Here is a 16,815-nt window from a genome sequence, read left to right as displayed (position 1 = left end):
TGTACTTCATATATACCCATTTACTTAACAACTATAAACCATCAATCATTTATCATATTGATCACAAGGTTCTTGCACACACTGCTTTTCTTTCGGTTCCAATAAATTAGCATAAAGGTTGAAGTAAACATAAAATGATCCAAAGATAGCGTCTACTTTTAAATACCAATAAGATCTGTATTGGCCCCAGTTGACTTTCCCTTTTGTTAATGTGATTGACATTGTCTTAATCAGATTTTGGACATCTAATAAGACAAGTGAATACTTTTTGAGTTTGTAATTCACAATTTTATTCAGTAACAAGTAAGGTACATAAATGTATTAACGTCATGAAAGGTGTAGACATGTCAACTTAAAACACAAACAGAACTGGTCAAGGAGTTTAAAATTCATTGTGTACTCATCAACATAAAAATTCTACATTTAGAATGGTCAATAAAACCTAACAATTGACTTGTTTATTTATTTACAATAAAATCACTGTACAAAATCGAGTTCACAACATCAGAAAGTGGCACATAATAGAGTGGATTACCAGTGTCTGTATGTGGAAGTTTTGAATGTGTTTGAAAGTACAAAAATTATACTTTGATGCACTTAGCTTGTTTGCACTTTGCAAGAATAGATTACAGAATAACTTATCGCAGCATTACAGTCGTCCCATTATCATACTGAGGCTGATCCAATGTCTTGAGCTCTATAAGGTAAGTGAATGGCATTAATTAGTCTCCTGTAAAATGATTTAGATTATATCAGTTATGTTTGTTACTCACTTATCCCTTGAATTTAATGCAGGTTTCTTTCTAGAGAAGTAAATTAGTCCCTCTAGGGTACGAGAGAAAGCTTGTGTTTTGATGCACAAAAACATATTTTAATAAAGCTATGTCTTATAGCCCATCATACTTTGTAATAGTGATTTCTGTGCATGTGCACTTGTTATTTTGTAATATTTATTATGTTATATTTCAAGGCAATTATTTTCACAAGGTTTATTTAATTAACATTTTATGCTAACTTAAACTGTGGGAGAAGGGATTAAATGTAAACCATACTGACTGGGTGAAGAAGCATTTTCTTACTTGTTCTGATGTTGGAATGCTAATGGGATGTATTGTAAGTAGATTATGAATAAGTAGATTATTTACGCTTTCTTCATTTTAGAATTGAGATGAGACTTTTATGATTTGATTGTCCAGAATTATATCAGGGCAGGAAATAAAGGAACATTCTGAGTTGCAATTATCAATGAAATGAAATGGAAACTTTTAGTATAGATGTTTGGATATCATGGACTGAATTTTCACTCAAAGGAGAGGGTTAGCAGAGTTGCGGGCACACATTGAAAATTTTGTCCCCAAAGGGTATCAGTGAATTCTGGTGCATCTGGCATTTTCAGATGGAGGTTTGGATGTGGGTGGGGGAGTTGGAAACTTGCTGAAATCCAATGATTGTCCCATTAAAACTCCTTAAGGAGCCAGCAGAAGGTCAGATGGTAATTTTTGAAGTAGTTTTACAAATAATTTGTGCACAGCTGTCGAATTCAATATGGGAAGTAGCAAGGTTTTATTTTAAACTGGAAAAAAAATTTGCCATGAGGGGGTTTTGATGAGGTATTGGCTACTGTGTTGTTTGTCTGACCATCTGGCCAATTTTCAGAGCATGATGCATTCGGCTGTCTGAACTCCTGCCTCCTCGTTTGTGTAAATCCGCTGCTGACCCTGTAATGGCTCCCACCTACCTTTGTTGGCTTGGTTGAATAGGCATGCCCACTATCCTTGGCTCCACTAATTGAGAGCATTAACATTTGAACAATGAGTGGTGCAGACGTGGCACAGGATTGGCACATGAACATTATCCAAGCATTGGTGTTCTGACACCAATTTGAAAATCAAGACTCAATTGTAATTTTCTGTTTTATGTTCATAAACTGAAGCAGAATATTAAGTAAGAGTCAAAACAAGAATGTGACTGTTTTGAAATGAAAATGTTGTTGCTAATGTGTTGAACATTATCCAGATGGTGTGGAGGTGCCAGTGTTGGACTGGGGTGGACAAGGTCAGAAGTCACACAACGCCAGGTTGTAGTCCAACAGGTTTATTTGAAATCACAAGCCTTTGGAACACAGTTCCTTTATCAGGTGAAGGAGCACTGCTCCAAAAGCTTGTGATTTCAAATAAACCTGTTGGACGACAACCTGGTGTCATATGACTTCTGACAGTGTCGCATGATGTACCATTTATTTCATGTAAGAATTATTTGTAACACTTGCTCCATATTATTGTCTGAAAACCAATCTCAAACGTTTTGCCCCTCCGATTTTCATCTTTCTTTCCCTTTGTTATCATACCAGCATTAGCCTCCCTCTCTAAGGCACTTTTCCTCAGTTAGTTTTCACAGTGAGTATTCTCAATCTATTAGCTATGGATGGCAATTACAAAATCATGAGCGTGTTCTTCTGAGAGTAGAAAGAAACTGTTTGGATCGGAAGAAGGCTCAAGAACCAGAAGACAGAAATTATAGATGATTGGCAAAAGAAACAATGACTATATGAGGGGAAAATCCTTTTTCGTAGTGAGTGACTGTAATCTGAAAAGTCCTGTTTGAGAGGATGGTTAAGGCAGATTCACTCATGGCTTCAAAAAAGGAATAGGATAAACACTTAAAGGAAGGAATATTTAAGGGCTAGGGTTGAGGGATGAATGAAATTGCTCTCGCAATGAGCTAGTACAAACTCAGTGGGTGGAATGGTCTTCTTTTGTAATGTGACCATTCTATGATTTCATGAATTGCAACTGAACTCAATTCTGTTCTCATTAAATGTCAAAATTGATGTATTTTACATTTCTGTTGCGGGTGGTGGAAGTCATTCTTTTTTGGCCATTTGAAGGGTTCACAGACAAATGGTCACCCCTGGGGGGTATCATAGAGTCATACATCAAGATCAGGCTCTTTGGCCTGCATCCTCTGCCAATCTATCCCACATTTCACACTTGATCCGGTGCTCATCTACATATTTTTTAAAGGTTGTTTGCTTTCCTATCCCTACTACCCTCTCAGGCAGTGCATTCCAGATTCTGACCGACCTCTGAATGAAAAAGGAGTCTTTAGTCAAATGTCCTCGGAACCTCCCGCCCTTCACTTTAAAATTATGCCCCCTCATAATGGATCCTTCAACTAAAGGGAGCAGCTGCATCCTGTCCAGGCCCTCATAATCTTATGTGCTTCAATCAGATTTATCTTGAGCTTTCTCTGCTCCATTGAAAACAATTTGAGTTTATCCAGTCTTTACCTGAGTCCATTTTAGTGGCCGATGAAATTCCAGCTGATTTTTTTTAAATGGCTCAGTATTGCCTGATGATCTCTTTAACAGGTTTTAAGCTAAACATTTTCATGGAGTCTGCCTCCACTCTGCAGCACAGTTGGAAAGATGCAGTGGAGAGGAGAACCAAATTGCTGTATTGACCTCCAAATGTTACGTGCAACTAGTCACATGTAATCATATTGCCACTAGTTTACAGCTCAGAGTGCATTGTCTGCAATCAAGCAGGTGCAACAGCCCCAACTGCTTGCCTATCTCAAATTCTGTTCGCAACACTATGCATAAATCTCACTTCAAACGACTAAGCTGAATAACACCACGTTAAAGAAAACCCTCATTAATATTCTGAGTGTGAGTATAAGTGCTGGCTGATGGATTTGATTTAAAGTGACATTTCAGACAACACTTCATTCTTTAATTGCATTGAAAAATAAAGGCAAATATATACAACGAAATATATTCAACAAGTTATGTTACAGTGTGCTAATCCATGAGTCATTTGAGTATCACTTGATTTGTGTTTTGATGGCAACCTTTAATGTTATTAAAATTAAAAATATTGGAAGGTAATGTTAAAAGGAATGGATCATGTCCGGCAATATCATAGCATATTACACCAGATATCAGAGTGTCATTGAGAACATGAGAAAACTCCTAAGAATAAAGCTTTTTATATATGAGGAAATGCTCCTGTAGTAAGCTGGCATCTTGGCATCCAATGACATTTTGATAATCCTCAATTTCTTCCTCTTTATCGCTATGCCTGGTAATAATTCCAAACATGAACCATTCCTTTTGTGGAAAAACAGGTTGCTTCTGGTAACTTTTTGGACTTACTTCTCACAACTTTAATCTTGTGTCTTAATGTTTTACCAGCTAACCCTAATTTGAAGTAATATTCTGGGGTTATATCTTCTAACATTTTTTACTCTAGGCTATAGACTTCAGGATTCTATTGTCTTTCTTCATACTTCATCCTTTTTTACACTCAGATTCACACTTGTTATATTACTTTGCATCATTTCCAGTATCTGTTTGCGCATTTTCTGATCAGAGTTGCCCAGGACCTGGGCCAAATCACTTATGACCCTCTTAGCTGAGAAATTCATGTAATTTAGGACAACCTCATGAAAGGGGAAGAGCACAAACAGCTAAAAGGTTACATCAACTTCAGTAAAAATGATAAAGAAATAAATGATCAGAATATATTGTGTCTAATATACTGATCATATACTGTATTGTAGCATAACTAGTAAATTTAGTCATTTGGTCGTGTAGAACTTGGGTATTACTGACAAAAGACACACTTCATTGAAACTTTTCACGATTGGATTAGTATTCTTGTGAAATGTCCTGATGAGTGCAAGATGAAATGCTTCAACAAATGTGCCTTTCTCCCATAATATTTATGTTTAAAATATTTGAAATAGTTTGTTAGGCAGTTGATATTTGACCAGCTATACTAATTCTGCTAATTTAAGTTATTAGTTGAGATAATCTAGCAACCATCACCACTATTTCTACTGGTCGAAGCTAATGGGGCATGTTACCCTGTATATGAAGCTATTTTGTACATGAGTACATGGTGAAAACTGCTGTTCTTGATTTTATTGAACTGTTGGCCACCTTCACTGTCTTCAGAATTAAGAAGTTCCTTGGGCTTTGATATTAAAATAAAGAAAGTCAGCTTACAATATTTATTCATTCATGTGAAATTTCTTTGTCATCAGTTTTAATAGTGGAACTAAATTGTTCATTTTTAAATGCATGACGCTTAGTGAAATAATGGAAAAGGAATCTCAAATAGGTACTATTTGCATGACTTTGTCTCAAGGCAATTTTTAAGGGTGAAATTCGATCTACACCTGGCTTTGGCTCATAGCCACTAAAGAACAGATCAGTAAGATGTTAAAACAGCCACTAAATTAACTTTGATTATTGGTCAATTTGCCAGCTTGGTTGATTTCAGATCAAAGCTTTTTGCCTACAGCAGTCAATCTGGATAATTCCCAAAGCTGACTGCTGTCCCATTGGAAATTAAGACAGTTATCAATGTGACTGTTTCCAATATTTCCTACTGTTCACCATGACGTGAAAATTGTTTGAGGTACAAACACTGGTTTTTGACCACCACTCTATAAGTTACCTGCAGAACTTTCTGTGGAAAAACAGATAGCCACTTTTATACCAAACATTTAGAAATCAGTTTACACAAAAATGGAAAAAAAACATTAAAAGAGAATTCCAAATATAGCACACACACTTTTTGTACACCATGTACAAAACCTTCTTTTGAACAAACTGTTTAAGTGGAAAACCTGGTTATCTTGTTTATTGATGTTTCTTGCTGTTAGATAATAAAAGGCACAAATTGGTTTGGTCAGAACAATGTGTAAGACAGAGAAGTAGAGTCAGTTTGCAGTAATTTCATCCACATTAAGTAGTAAAAGTAAAGTTGTCATAGTCCTAGAAGATCATGGGTTGCTCTTTCAATACAGAGAGAGTTGCCTGGTGGTGAGTTTAACGTGAGGGTCTCCACACCTCCAGCAAGGGCACCTTCATGGTAACTTTAGCTGGTACTTGAACTGAACCCACGCTTGTTTGTCACCCTGCAGCGCAACCAGCTGTTCAGCCACTTGAGCTAACTGACCCCAATGTTATGCACAGACAGTTTCAGATGCAATATTATAGCTGTTACATAGAGTTTTAAATATCACAATGCATATTAAATGAAAGAGATTGGCGGTAAGAAAGCTGTTCCGTTTTGCACTCTGTTCACTTAAACTACATATTTATCTAAAGGAGAAGAAAATTGGACCTTTCTATTAAATCTAAACAGAGTTTCATTAAACAATTTAGCAGTTTAAGTAAACACTCCCTGTGGTTGTGACTGTGAATCCCAGGCTGGTCTTATCACTGATCTGATAGTTGTAAATGTGATTTTGTTAACTTCTTGTCAAAAGCTAAATGTCACCTCAGTTTGGCCAGGCAATTTTGGGTGGAGAATAAAAAAGTAATGTTTCATCATTGTTTCCAATAATTTTAAAAATCAACTCCTAGGGATTTCTGCCCTGGTGTTTTGTTAAAGAATTAGGTAGAATTGGGCAGGGAAAATGTTAAATAGTAGAGGGGAATATGTATGTTATTAGAAAAGAAAACAAGCTAGTCTTGTGCTAGAGTTTACTGATATTGAAGTGTAGACCAAGCCAATAAAACCACATGTTCCAGAAACGGCGGGGGGGGGAGAAGATTTTCTATGCATTTTATGCAAATACATTTATGAAAAACCTGGTGGAAATCATCCTCATGGAGCATTTAGAATTTCATGTTTCTGAGTGGCCCATGATATAATTAGTCATTTAATTTTAAGTAATTAAAGTCTTATGATATTAAGTCATGTTTGCTTCATTTCAGAATTTGTTTTGCCTATTGCACTGATAATATAATGGAGTAAAATTTTCTAAAAGAGCCAAATCAAATGCCGGTGTTAGGTTATTATCACTCTTTTCAAAACCTATTCTGATCAAATCATTTTTTTCTATTGATCAAAAGCTGCATTAAATTTTGTTTATGTGTAGGGGACATTAAGACTGCTGTAGATCACTGAGCAGCTGTAATAGCTAAACAGATGGACTGTGGAATTTTAGTTGCACATTATTGCAGGTCTCATCAAAAAATATTTATAACTGATGTCAATTGATTAAGTGCTAAAAACATTTGTTTTGGACTTTAAATATATTTTGTTACAACAGTGGTACATATAGACTGTCATATTTTAACATCCCATCATCTGATTGCTCTACCTGAGATCTTTCATGGACTTTGAAATGGTTTTTAAAAGAGGAAAGAATACTGACCTTAAATGGTTGGTGTGATCACAGGACCACAAACTGAGGCAAGCCTAGGAGATAAATGTAGAATAAGTGAAACCATCTCTCCGGAAATTTTATCTTAGCACATTGAAACTTTGCAACTGAGTCAGCACCAAGAAATTCACATCTCTTAATTCACGTTTACATGATCTTTTCACATTCTGGGAGATGAAAGGCTCACCTGCCAGTTAGGCAGCTTTGAAAGACAATGGAGCCAGATTTAGGAATATACAAACAAACCATGTTTCAGTAGCTGCTTGCAGAGCAGAGCAGAGAGGAGGAAAACTTACTTTGTAAGAACAAGAGCTGGAAGTATTTATCTCTTTCCTGTTTCTCTCAATCTTGAAGGCAATACTTTAAGGGCATTTAAACGGTCATTGGATAGGCATATGGACGAGAATGGAATACTGTAGGTTAGGCTTCAGATTGGTTCCACAGGTTGGCGCAACATCATGGGCCAAAGGGCCTGTACTGCACTGTAATGTTCTATGTTCTATACTCTATGATACTTACCAAAAAAGCAAATTGGAGAACCAACCATTTGCAAGAACTGAAAAAAGTGTTTATATATTTTCCCATTGCGGAAGGTACAAGTCAACAATTAAACAACTATGGCCTTAGGTTAAATTCTAACACCTCAAGGACTCTAAAAACCTTTAAACTGCTAGCCCTTATTCTTCCAGCCTATACTAAACACTTTCATTTTTAAACTTATCACCTGTGTCTGCATGCATATTGCGTTTTCAAATTATTGTTCTATTGCATTAATAGATTGTAAAATTCCTCTTTCATTCAAGAAAACCTTTTAATTTTGATGAGTATGACTATTTAGTTGAAGTGTGTGTGTTAGAATGAAATAAAAATATTTGTTGCACCGAATGAGAGGAGTTTGAAAAAGGGGGAGCTGATCAGCCTTCCTCATCTGGTCATAACAATGTTGTTGGACTGATGTAGCTCTGAAATCAAATCTGATATCCTCAGCTTTTAATGGTGTTACCTATGCTTGCAATTCTACCTAATAATCATATTTTAATACATTTTCCCATCAGGCAAAAAACTTCCAATTAATCTTTTAATCTGTTCTAATTTAAATCTCAACTCAGATCATAAAATGTAAAGGACTACACTTGCTTCATTATAGGGTTAATCAAAATGGCATTCCTCTAGCTATTTTATTTGCAAATAACTGAAACCGTTCTGGTGAAAGGAGCACATAAATACCTGCAAAGTGAATTCCAAATAAGATGTTAATGTAATTTGTTGTTTAATAACCCATTTTTCAAATGGACCTATTCAGGGATGTTATTATACACCTTTGGAGTAGGTGGGATTTGAACACATGGCTTCCCTGGAACTGGGTAGAGACACTATTACAGCACCACACAAGGGCCCCAAATTAATCTCATTCTAGCCTGGCTAAAGAATTTTCAGGTGTGAAATGTCCAATTTAATCAATTAGCAATTGGAAGTAGGGGTAAGGTATAAATTGCTAGAATGACATTTACTAGAATGCTGAAATAAGATTTTTATGTTAATGACATTGATAAGGATCCTTTCAATCTGATGCTGCATGTAGGTGTTATCGAAGGCTTTTATAGATCAGTTTAGAGATACAATAAAGAAACTATGAGATAGAGGATGTATGTTCCAAATTTAAGATGACAATTTAATCAGTGTTTGATCAATACGGATGTAATGGGCAATTTAGTGCTTTATTTGGTTCAGGGTTAGGCCAATGGTCTGTGACATTAACATTCAGACTGCTTGGCTTAAGAATAGAGCAAAGGTATTTTGTCGTGAATAGAATTACCACACTATTGAATATTGTACAGCAAGTAGATTATAGTGTGTTACAAATTTGTTCCCCATCTAAGTAATATATAATGGTTCTAAATGAAAATTAATAAAGCAAATAACTTCTGTACAAGTAATTGTATGTCAGTGAAACACCAAGAAATTTGGTAAATCTAAATCTTGCAGGAGGATATATTTTGTTAAAAAACTATGTGTAAAATCAACTTAATTTAAAAAAAAATGATTTTAAGTGGCATATATTAGTAGTAGACTGAGGCATCTGTCAGGGGGAAAGAAATCACTGTTCACTGATTAATTCCATTTGGCTGCAGTTCCTAGATCCCAACAAGTTGAATTTAATGCTATTTGGTGTTGTGTAGAAAGGACACATTCTCAATAGGTGGCATGTATGTGATGATGAGTTAATAAGAAGGAATTGCATTGCATGTTAAGGTGGAACCATTGTATTAAGTAATAACTGCAGAAGTGTAAAGCCATATGGATAATTTATCTAGATGTTTATCCTGAATTTGTTCCTTTTTGATTGTAGCACATGTTCTGATGTGTTTTGTACTGACATGAAAGTTGGAGGATCAAAATTGAGGTTCTCTATTTAAAGGTTAACTACACTGATCATGAGACATTAGTGGACAGGACTGCATGAAATGCTTTCAAAGATTTTAAGAGTATGCAGCCCTTTGAGAACTTAGGCATTGCATTGATCTTACAACCTTGGTTAGAAATAATTGTATATGCAGTCCACAGTTTGTTCTATTTTATGTCCATCTGCTAACATTTGATAAAAGTCTCACTGTGAGGTCTATTACTGAGATTTTGATCTTATGTTATAAAGTACAATAAGATCTCCAGTTAATTGACAAGCTATGCTTTGCTGTTAAAACTGGAGTTATCTGCAATCTCCAGCATGTTCTGGATGTCTGCTGATTAAACTTATCATTTCAGTTTCAAAAAGTGTACATTTCTATGTTACCTGGCAGTCTTGTACACTAGTTAAAATTTTATTCTGATGCTCGCAGACATGGAACAGAAGAATATTTTGAAATAAGCAACCTTGTAACCACAGAATTACTCTTCATTTTCTAATCTGTTCACAGTTCATTGTTTGAGGGTTGCATTGAACAATGATAAACCTCAGCATCCTTCTTATGAGCTAGTAAACATTATGCTGCCATTCTGTAACTGTGATATCTTCACAGAGCTTATTTCTGTTACTTTGTTCATCGTAATCAAAATTCTTTAGTAAATTGAACCCTCGCATATCTTACTGTTACTCAACCTTGTAGTTTCCTCAAAACTACAGCCAACCCAGCTGATGGTACAAATTGCCTGAATTAATAGATACTTGTTTCCGGTTAAATTTATAATCCATGTAACAGTAATACTGCTCACAGCACGTATTTCGGAACTGATTTCCTTAGAACATTTTGCACAAATTGCAGTGTTGGCAGCTGGTTGTGTATTTTGAGGAAATCAGGAAGACTTTTTGTGTAATGCACTTTGGGTCACTTAAATCAAATTGACCTTATTTTGCTTTTTTATAGCTTAAAGAAGTGCTCTCATATCTTCTGTTCATTACTGAAAGTCTAAAAGCAGGGTTTTTGTTTAGCAGTGCTGTACTTGTCCTTTTTCAGTAACATGTACTATAAGATTGTAGGTATTGGAGTCGGTGAGCTGGATTCTTTCGGTGCGTATTTGGAGAAGAAAGGTAAGAAGACTGCAAGCATGACCCCGACAATGGCAAGCATATAACCCCATCCAATCTGACAATCCGCTGCATGATAAATGCTGGAATTTCCGCAGTATTTCTGCACAAGGGGTGAGTTCAATCCGAAAGGATAGATCAGGAGTCCAGATGCCATAATAAACACTGCAAAGAGAAAAAAACAATTTATTCATTTAGGAGCTCCATTATTGTAATTTCTTCCCCATTCCTCTGTAGCAGAAATCAGAATTCTTTTCATATGTTTCTGGAGTTAAATCAGTAACAAGTAATAGTACAACAATCCTTCATTTTAGGGAATGTAAGGAATAGCATTTTAAAATCACATGACTGATATGGTTGCAAACCCCATTCGAAACACACAGTTTTTTTTGGTATGATCCTTTATACTTGAATGACTCATTGTACACTTGCTTAAGTAAATATACAGCAATGCACATTTGTCATATGGTAAGTTGTGGTTAGATCAATTATTACTGCAAAAAAATTCCATAAGGTCGACACAATTTGGAGGAAACCATTGGTACAAAGCATCTTCCTAAAGGAACACATAGACTCTGACTGAACATCTCAACAATTAGACCTCAATCTGCCTTAGAACATAGAACATAGAACATAGAACAATACAGCACAGAACAGGCCCTTCGGCCCACGATGTTGTGCCGAACTTCTAACCTAGATTAAGCACCCATCCATGTACCTATCCAAATGCCGCTTAAAGGTCGCCAATGATTCTGACTCTGCCACTCCCACGGGCAGCGCATTCCATGCCCCCACCAGCCTCTGCCTTGGAGCGTGTGGACACCCCTCTGTAAAACATGTGGGCGGTGTGGCTACCTGATGTACAAGTGGTTCCTTAAAACCTGATGCGCTGAGTTTCTGCGGCAATTTCTGCTTTCACTTGCTCCTTAATCCTTACCTGGCCGATTCTGTGGAAAACCTTGCTCCAACCCCAGATTTGACCATGACATCCTGCAGTTACACTTGACTCTCCAGTAAGGCCATCAGACTAGTTCTGCAGTGGAATACCAGACCTGGTAGCTAAAGGAATTCAGCAACATATGAATCCAGCAGGTCTGTTGCTTTTTGGAGCACTGTTTATGAGCCTGTGGCAGCAGAAATGCCTCAAACCCTCTTGAGCTTCCAGCAAAGTCTTCTGCCACTGTAGGTTTACCAGACCCATGATTTCCACTGAATAGCCGCAGCACCCACCTCCCTGTTTCTAGCTTCGTATTCCTCTTCCATACATCTGTGATGCTGCGTTGTTTCTTCCTCAGCCCACCCCCGATTGCCAGTCTGACACACCCAACCAACCCATCTTCTGATGTCTGCTTTCTCTCGATTGCTGGGTTCTTACCCTGACATTGTCATGTGCTGCTTCCTGGCTTGTCAGAGACATCTTCAATAATCCCTGGCTACACCCTCCCACCCTTTGCAATCCCTCTTGGTGGTCAGTGTCAATGTGGCCGACTGCTAGAGAGTACAACAGAATTTCATTTTTAAAGAGTGATAATGAGAGCATGCCATTACATTTGGCAGGACCTTTGGTTTTAATGCATTTTGAAGTTTATCCTGTTTTACAAATCTCAAAGGTCAATCAATAGGACCTGACTGCTATAATCCTGAGCATTGTTCTGGAGTGGTTCGGCATATTGATCTGTATTTTTAATAATTGACTATTATAGCTGCTCAAAATTGAAATAGTGAAATTTTAGCTTCTCGCATAAATAGTCACAGATAAATTTAACCTTGTGCCTTTATTTTGGTTGCATCTATATCAAAGAGGCTCACAGAAGGATGCACAATAAAAGCACTTCAGTCTCACTTATAATGATGGAGCTGAACAAAACAGGAATGTTTCAATCTGCAATTGCTCAGTTCACTAAAAGCAGATCATAACCTTTTATTAAGTAATAGTTCTATGTCATCTAACCAGCCAGCAGAATCTACAAGTAAGCAAGATCCTATTAATTCTGCGCAAACAGTGTTTGGCAAAGTGCATAGTTGGCAGACAAAGAAACTGGAAAAAATTAGAAAACATTTGAAAGCATTAGAAGGCAACTTAATTGGATTAGATTTGGTGCTTTCTGATTCCTGAACCTTCCTATCAAGCTGCACTTTTCTTGGTCAAGATATTGCATTTGTACAGCAGTGTTTTTTTTAATATACGATAGAATGACCATAGCAGGCTGATTGCACTCCACTGAGATGTTAAAAGTGAGATGTCTAGCTGGCTCACTGAGTCTCATGTTCGTCCAACTCAAAGAGATGTGCACGTCAGGTGAATAGGTCATGCTAAATTGCCCATAGTGTTAGGTGCATTAGTCAGAAGTAGGGAAAGGGTTTGGGTGGGTGGATCTTCAGAGGGTCAGTGTGGACTTGTTGGGCCGAAGGGCCTGTTTCCATGCTGTAGGGAATCTAATCTAATCTAGATGCTGTCACAGACCTATCTGTCAAGTCTCTGCAGCAGACTGCTCAGGACTGACTCCAGTATGCAAGGTTTTTATTTCCCCAAAAGGTATCAAATAAATTTCGGCTCCACAAACATTCTCTTTTTCAAAGGAGGCAGTACTTTGAACAGGAGGTTTTTTTACATGAGAGTCTCCTTTTAAAAGTTTAGAGCAGGTTTAGTGAGGTTAGAGTGATAGCACCTTAGACACTACAGACAGAATTTTAACCCTGACACACTGCTTCTGACAGAGGACCTGGAGATGGGTGTCATTTCTTCTCTCACTTTTGGCTGACTCCTATGTGATGGCAATTAACATTTTCTAATCAACCTGTTCAGAGATGTTAGGATACACTGTTGGAGCAGGTGGCTGTTGAACCCAAGTTCAGAGATAGGGGCACTGTCACTCTGCAAAGAAGCACCCACAATTAACACATACATCATGGTGATATATGCAGGAGACACGTGCAATCGGTACCACTTACTGGCTTCTGAGATTATCTCTGTCAGGAGAATGATGTTTAAAAAGGGTAACATGGTTGAGGTGCAGGGTTGGGACGTGGAGTTTCTCTGGGCGTTAGGTCCCTGCATTTGTTTTTGCTTATCTGTTGGGCTCTCACCTCTGAGATAGACGAGCGTGGCTTCATGCCCCCTTTCAGCATACCAGCTGACCCGATGCCATACAGTGCTGCCAAGGGCAGCTCCGTGTCTATGAAAGACTATTCAAAGGAGCAGGAGGGGAGCACCAGAAATGTTCCAATCCCTTGAAATGGGCATTGTCTTACTTCTGGTAACACAACTCAAATCACAAGCAGATGAAGTTTATTTTAGCAGAATGTGGAATACGTGATTCTTGGGCTTTACATTTTGGAACAAAGGGTCTCAAGTTGCCAGAGTCTTTTGGATAGGATACATACCCTTTTGAATTGTTAAAGATTGAGGTAAATATGTGTAAAAATTGTGGTGTAGTCTGTGGGAATTTGGTGTTCCTAGCTCGAGTAATCTTAATTTTAATAATCTCAAAACCGGGTCTAAACTAAAGCTTCATTGATAAAATTTCCATAGTTCCAGAGGACTGCTCTCTCAGTAGAGAGAGATGACTGCTGGTGATTTAACTTGTGGGGTATGACACCTCAAGTGAGATGGGGTGAGTTTGAGAAGATATGACCTTCATGGTGACCTCAACCCGTACAGGAATTGAACCCATGCTGTTGCCGTCACTAAGCATCACAAACAAGCAGTCCAACTAAGTGATTCTCCCCCCAACATACATACACCCCCACCCATCAAGAGTGGCTAGACTTCAAAATCACTTCACTGGCTGTAAATACTCTCTGGTCAAGGAGGTTGCAACATGTGAGTCTTTTGTTTCCACATCTAAGGTTAATTCAAGCAAGAGTCTAGAGCAATTGAACTTTGTGGTCTACAAGAGATGCTTCATTTCCAGTGGTGCAGCAAAATCAATGCACTGTTCCTGGCAAGATGTTGTGGCCTCATCTTTGTAAAACAGTCCAACACCACAGTAGATCTGCTGACACTGAACTTGTGTTGTCTGTTTCTTTGAAGATTGTTTGGCAGAGAGCAGTGATGGATGGAAATTAAGCTGCCTATGCCAATAGCAAGCAAATGGCAGGGCAATCTTGAAGGCACAGACTATGACAGCACAGCTCTCCAGTTTTGAAGAACATTTCCAGAACACTGGATCAGATTCAACTGGAGGATTTTTTCTAAAGTGGGACAGCTCTTTTCAGGACAGTTGTGAAGGGAAGATGAAAGATGTATATATATGCTGCCTGAGAGGGTGGTAGGGGCAGGTACTCCCTGCAACATTTAAGAAGCATTGGGCAACTACTTAAAATACCAGGGCATAGAAGGCTATGGACCAAGTGCAGGTAAATGGGATTAGTATAGTTTGGTGTTAATTGGTCAGCGTGGACATATTGGGCTGAAGGCCTGATTTTATGCTCCATGACTCCATCCAGAGGAAGTCCGTATGTGAATGTCCCCCAAGGCGTGAAATTTACAAAAGGGTACTGTATTTGTTGAAGTACATTGACAGCTTATACCTGGTATGACATTGCCAAATGAAATCATAGCCTGAAACCACATACTTGTTCTCTGTTGAGTTGCTATAATATGAGGTTGTAAGGGATTGGTTCATTGCTTGAATTCCATTGCATCACAAAATTTCAAATCCCCAGTCAAACTTTTCAGATTGTCTTTTGAGCCAAGTGATAATTTCTTCATACCCAATCTGCGACCGATTCTGTTTTTCTCTCTAATATATTTTACTGATGGAGTTCAATCATCTAGGCCAGTTCCTCACTTAGCCACAATAGAATACTGCACACTTAATACGGTGAGACAAATACTCAGTGTTTTATAATGAGCTATGGTTAGGCCATAATCAGTTCCCAAAGCTGTCTTTGAAAGTGCCGTGCAAATGGCCATTTGTACCAAGGGTGGGCATTCTCCAACAGAAAACACTAACACTGGGATTGCTGCCAGTGGGACATCCTCCAAATGTTGCAAAGCCCATCATGTGTTTGCTTTCTGATTATTGTATTATTCCTGACAGACTTGCAGTACAATAATAAAAAAAGCTAAATATTGTGGATACTGGAAAATTGAAATAAAAACAGAACATGCTGGAGAATCTCAGCATCACTGGCTTGGCCAGCATTTATTGCCAACACTAATTGCCTTTAGGGCAATTAAGAGTTGACCACATTGCTGTGGTTCTGGAATCACATGTTAGCCAGACCAGGTAAGGACAGTGGCGTTCCTTCATTAAAGGACATTAGTGAGCCAGATGAACATTTAGGGCAATTCTGCCTCACAGTGCCAAGGACCTGGGGTTTGATTCCAGCCTTGGGTGACTGTGTAAAGTTTGCACATTTTCCCTGTGTCTGCTTGGATGTCTTCCCACAGTCCAAAGATGTGCAGGTTAAATTGTTTATATCTGTCAGCCAAGTATCCCTGAATGGACCAGATTGACAGCCCCAATCAGGGAACTCATACTCTATGAGGTCCACTTGGCTGACCTCATTATTATTACTATAAAATCCAGGTGAAGAAGCCTAGGTCTGTGTATTGATTCTACCAAGGCTAGGAACAGCAGGAGGAAAGTTGAGTAAAATCAATCAGCAATTTTAGGTTCTTCCAGCTTTCTGCCATTCTAAATGTTCTCTGCTTCTCTATTTTTGTAATTTACCGTGTTGTGTAATATCAGGTTATCATGAAAGATTTCCCTTGCTTCTAAGAAGTAACTGCTAGCTAGTCATAAACCTGTACAAAGCGGCTTCTTCACTTGCTTGTGTAAGTAGTTGATCCTGAACAACTTATTGGATTCTAATAAAGAAAAGCATGAAGCACATCATGTCCATATTTACTGCAAAACATTGTTATAATCTATCACAATACAAATCATTCAGCCGGGAGGAAGAGGGCAGCGTTGCTTTCTTTGCGTAGTCAAAGAGGCAAGCAGCATTTATGACTTAAATGCCAAAAATAGTATTTTGTACTCTGCCAAGACAATCTCTCCTTTGTTACACATGCTGTACAAAATGAAGTGAGACAATAGTGTGCAGTGATGTGTGTGCATCAACAGAGGTTTTCGGTGTGCTGTGTGCAATACATG

General features: G+C 37.9%; 1 protein-coding gene across 3 annotated transcripts in view; it reads right to left on the bottom strand.

Annotated features, from left to right (window-relative positions):
* Positions 1-282: 282 nt before the first annotated feature.
* The window catches only part of LOC140491533 (LHFPL tetraspan subfamily member 7 protein), a 290,336-nt gene continuing 273,803 nt past the window's right edge, over positions 283-16,815 (bottom strand). The window contains exons 3-4 of one of the 3 annotated variants that reach the window (XR_011963332.1): positions 7,177-10,873; positions 283-5,666 (exon numbers count right to left, since the gene is read on the bottom strand). Coding sequence is in view for 1 of the 3 variants with exons in the window: in XM_072589849.1 (XP_072445950.1) it covers positions 10,647-10,873 (227 nt within the window). In the remaining 2 variants the exon portion in view is untranslated. Of the gene's footprint in view, positions 10,874-16,815 lie in introns of all 3 variants that reach the window. The other 2 variants (XR_011963333.1, XM_072589849.1) reach the window with 2 other exon arrangements.

This window comes from Chiloscyllium punctatum, chromosome 19, assembly GCF_047496795.1.
Source record: "Chiloscyllium punctatum isolate Juve2018m chromosome 19, sChiPun1.3, whole genome shotgun sequence".
In the NCBI taxonomy this organism is placed as follows: domain Eukaryota; kingdom Metazoa; phylum Chordata; class Chondrichthyes; order Orectolobiformes; family Hemiscylliidae; genus Chiloscyllium; species Chiloscyllium punctatum.
This window is presented reverse-complemented; position numbering and strand designations above follow the sequence as displayed.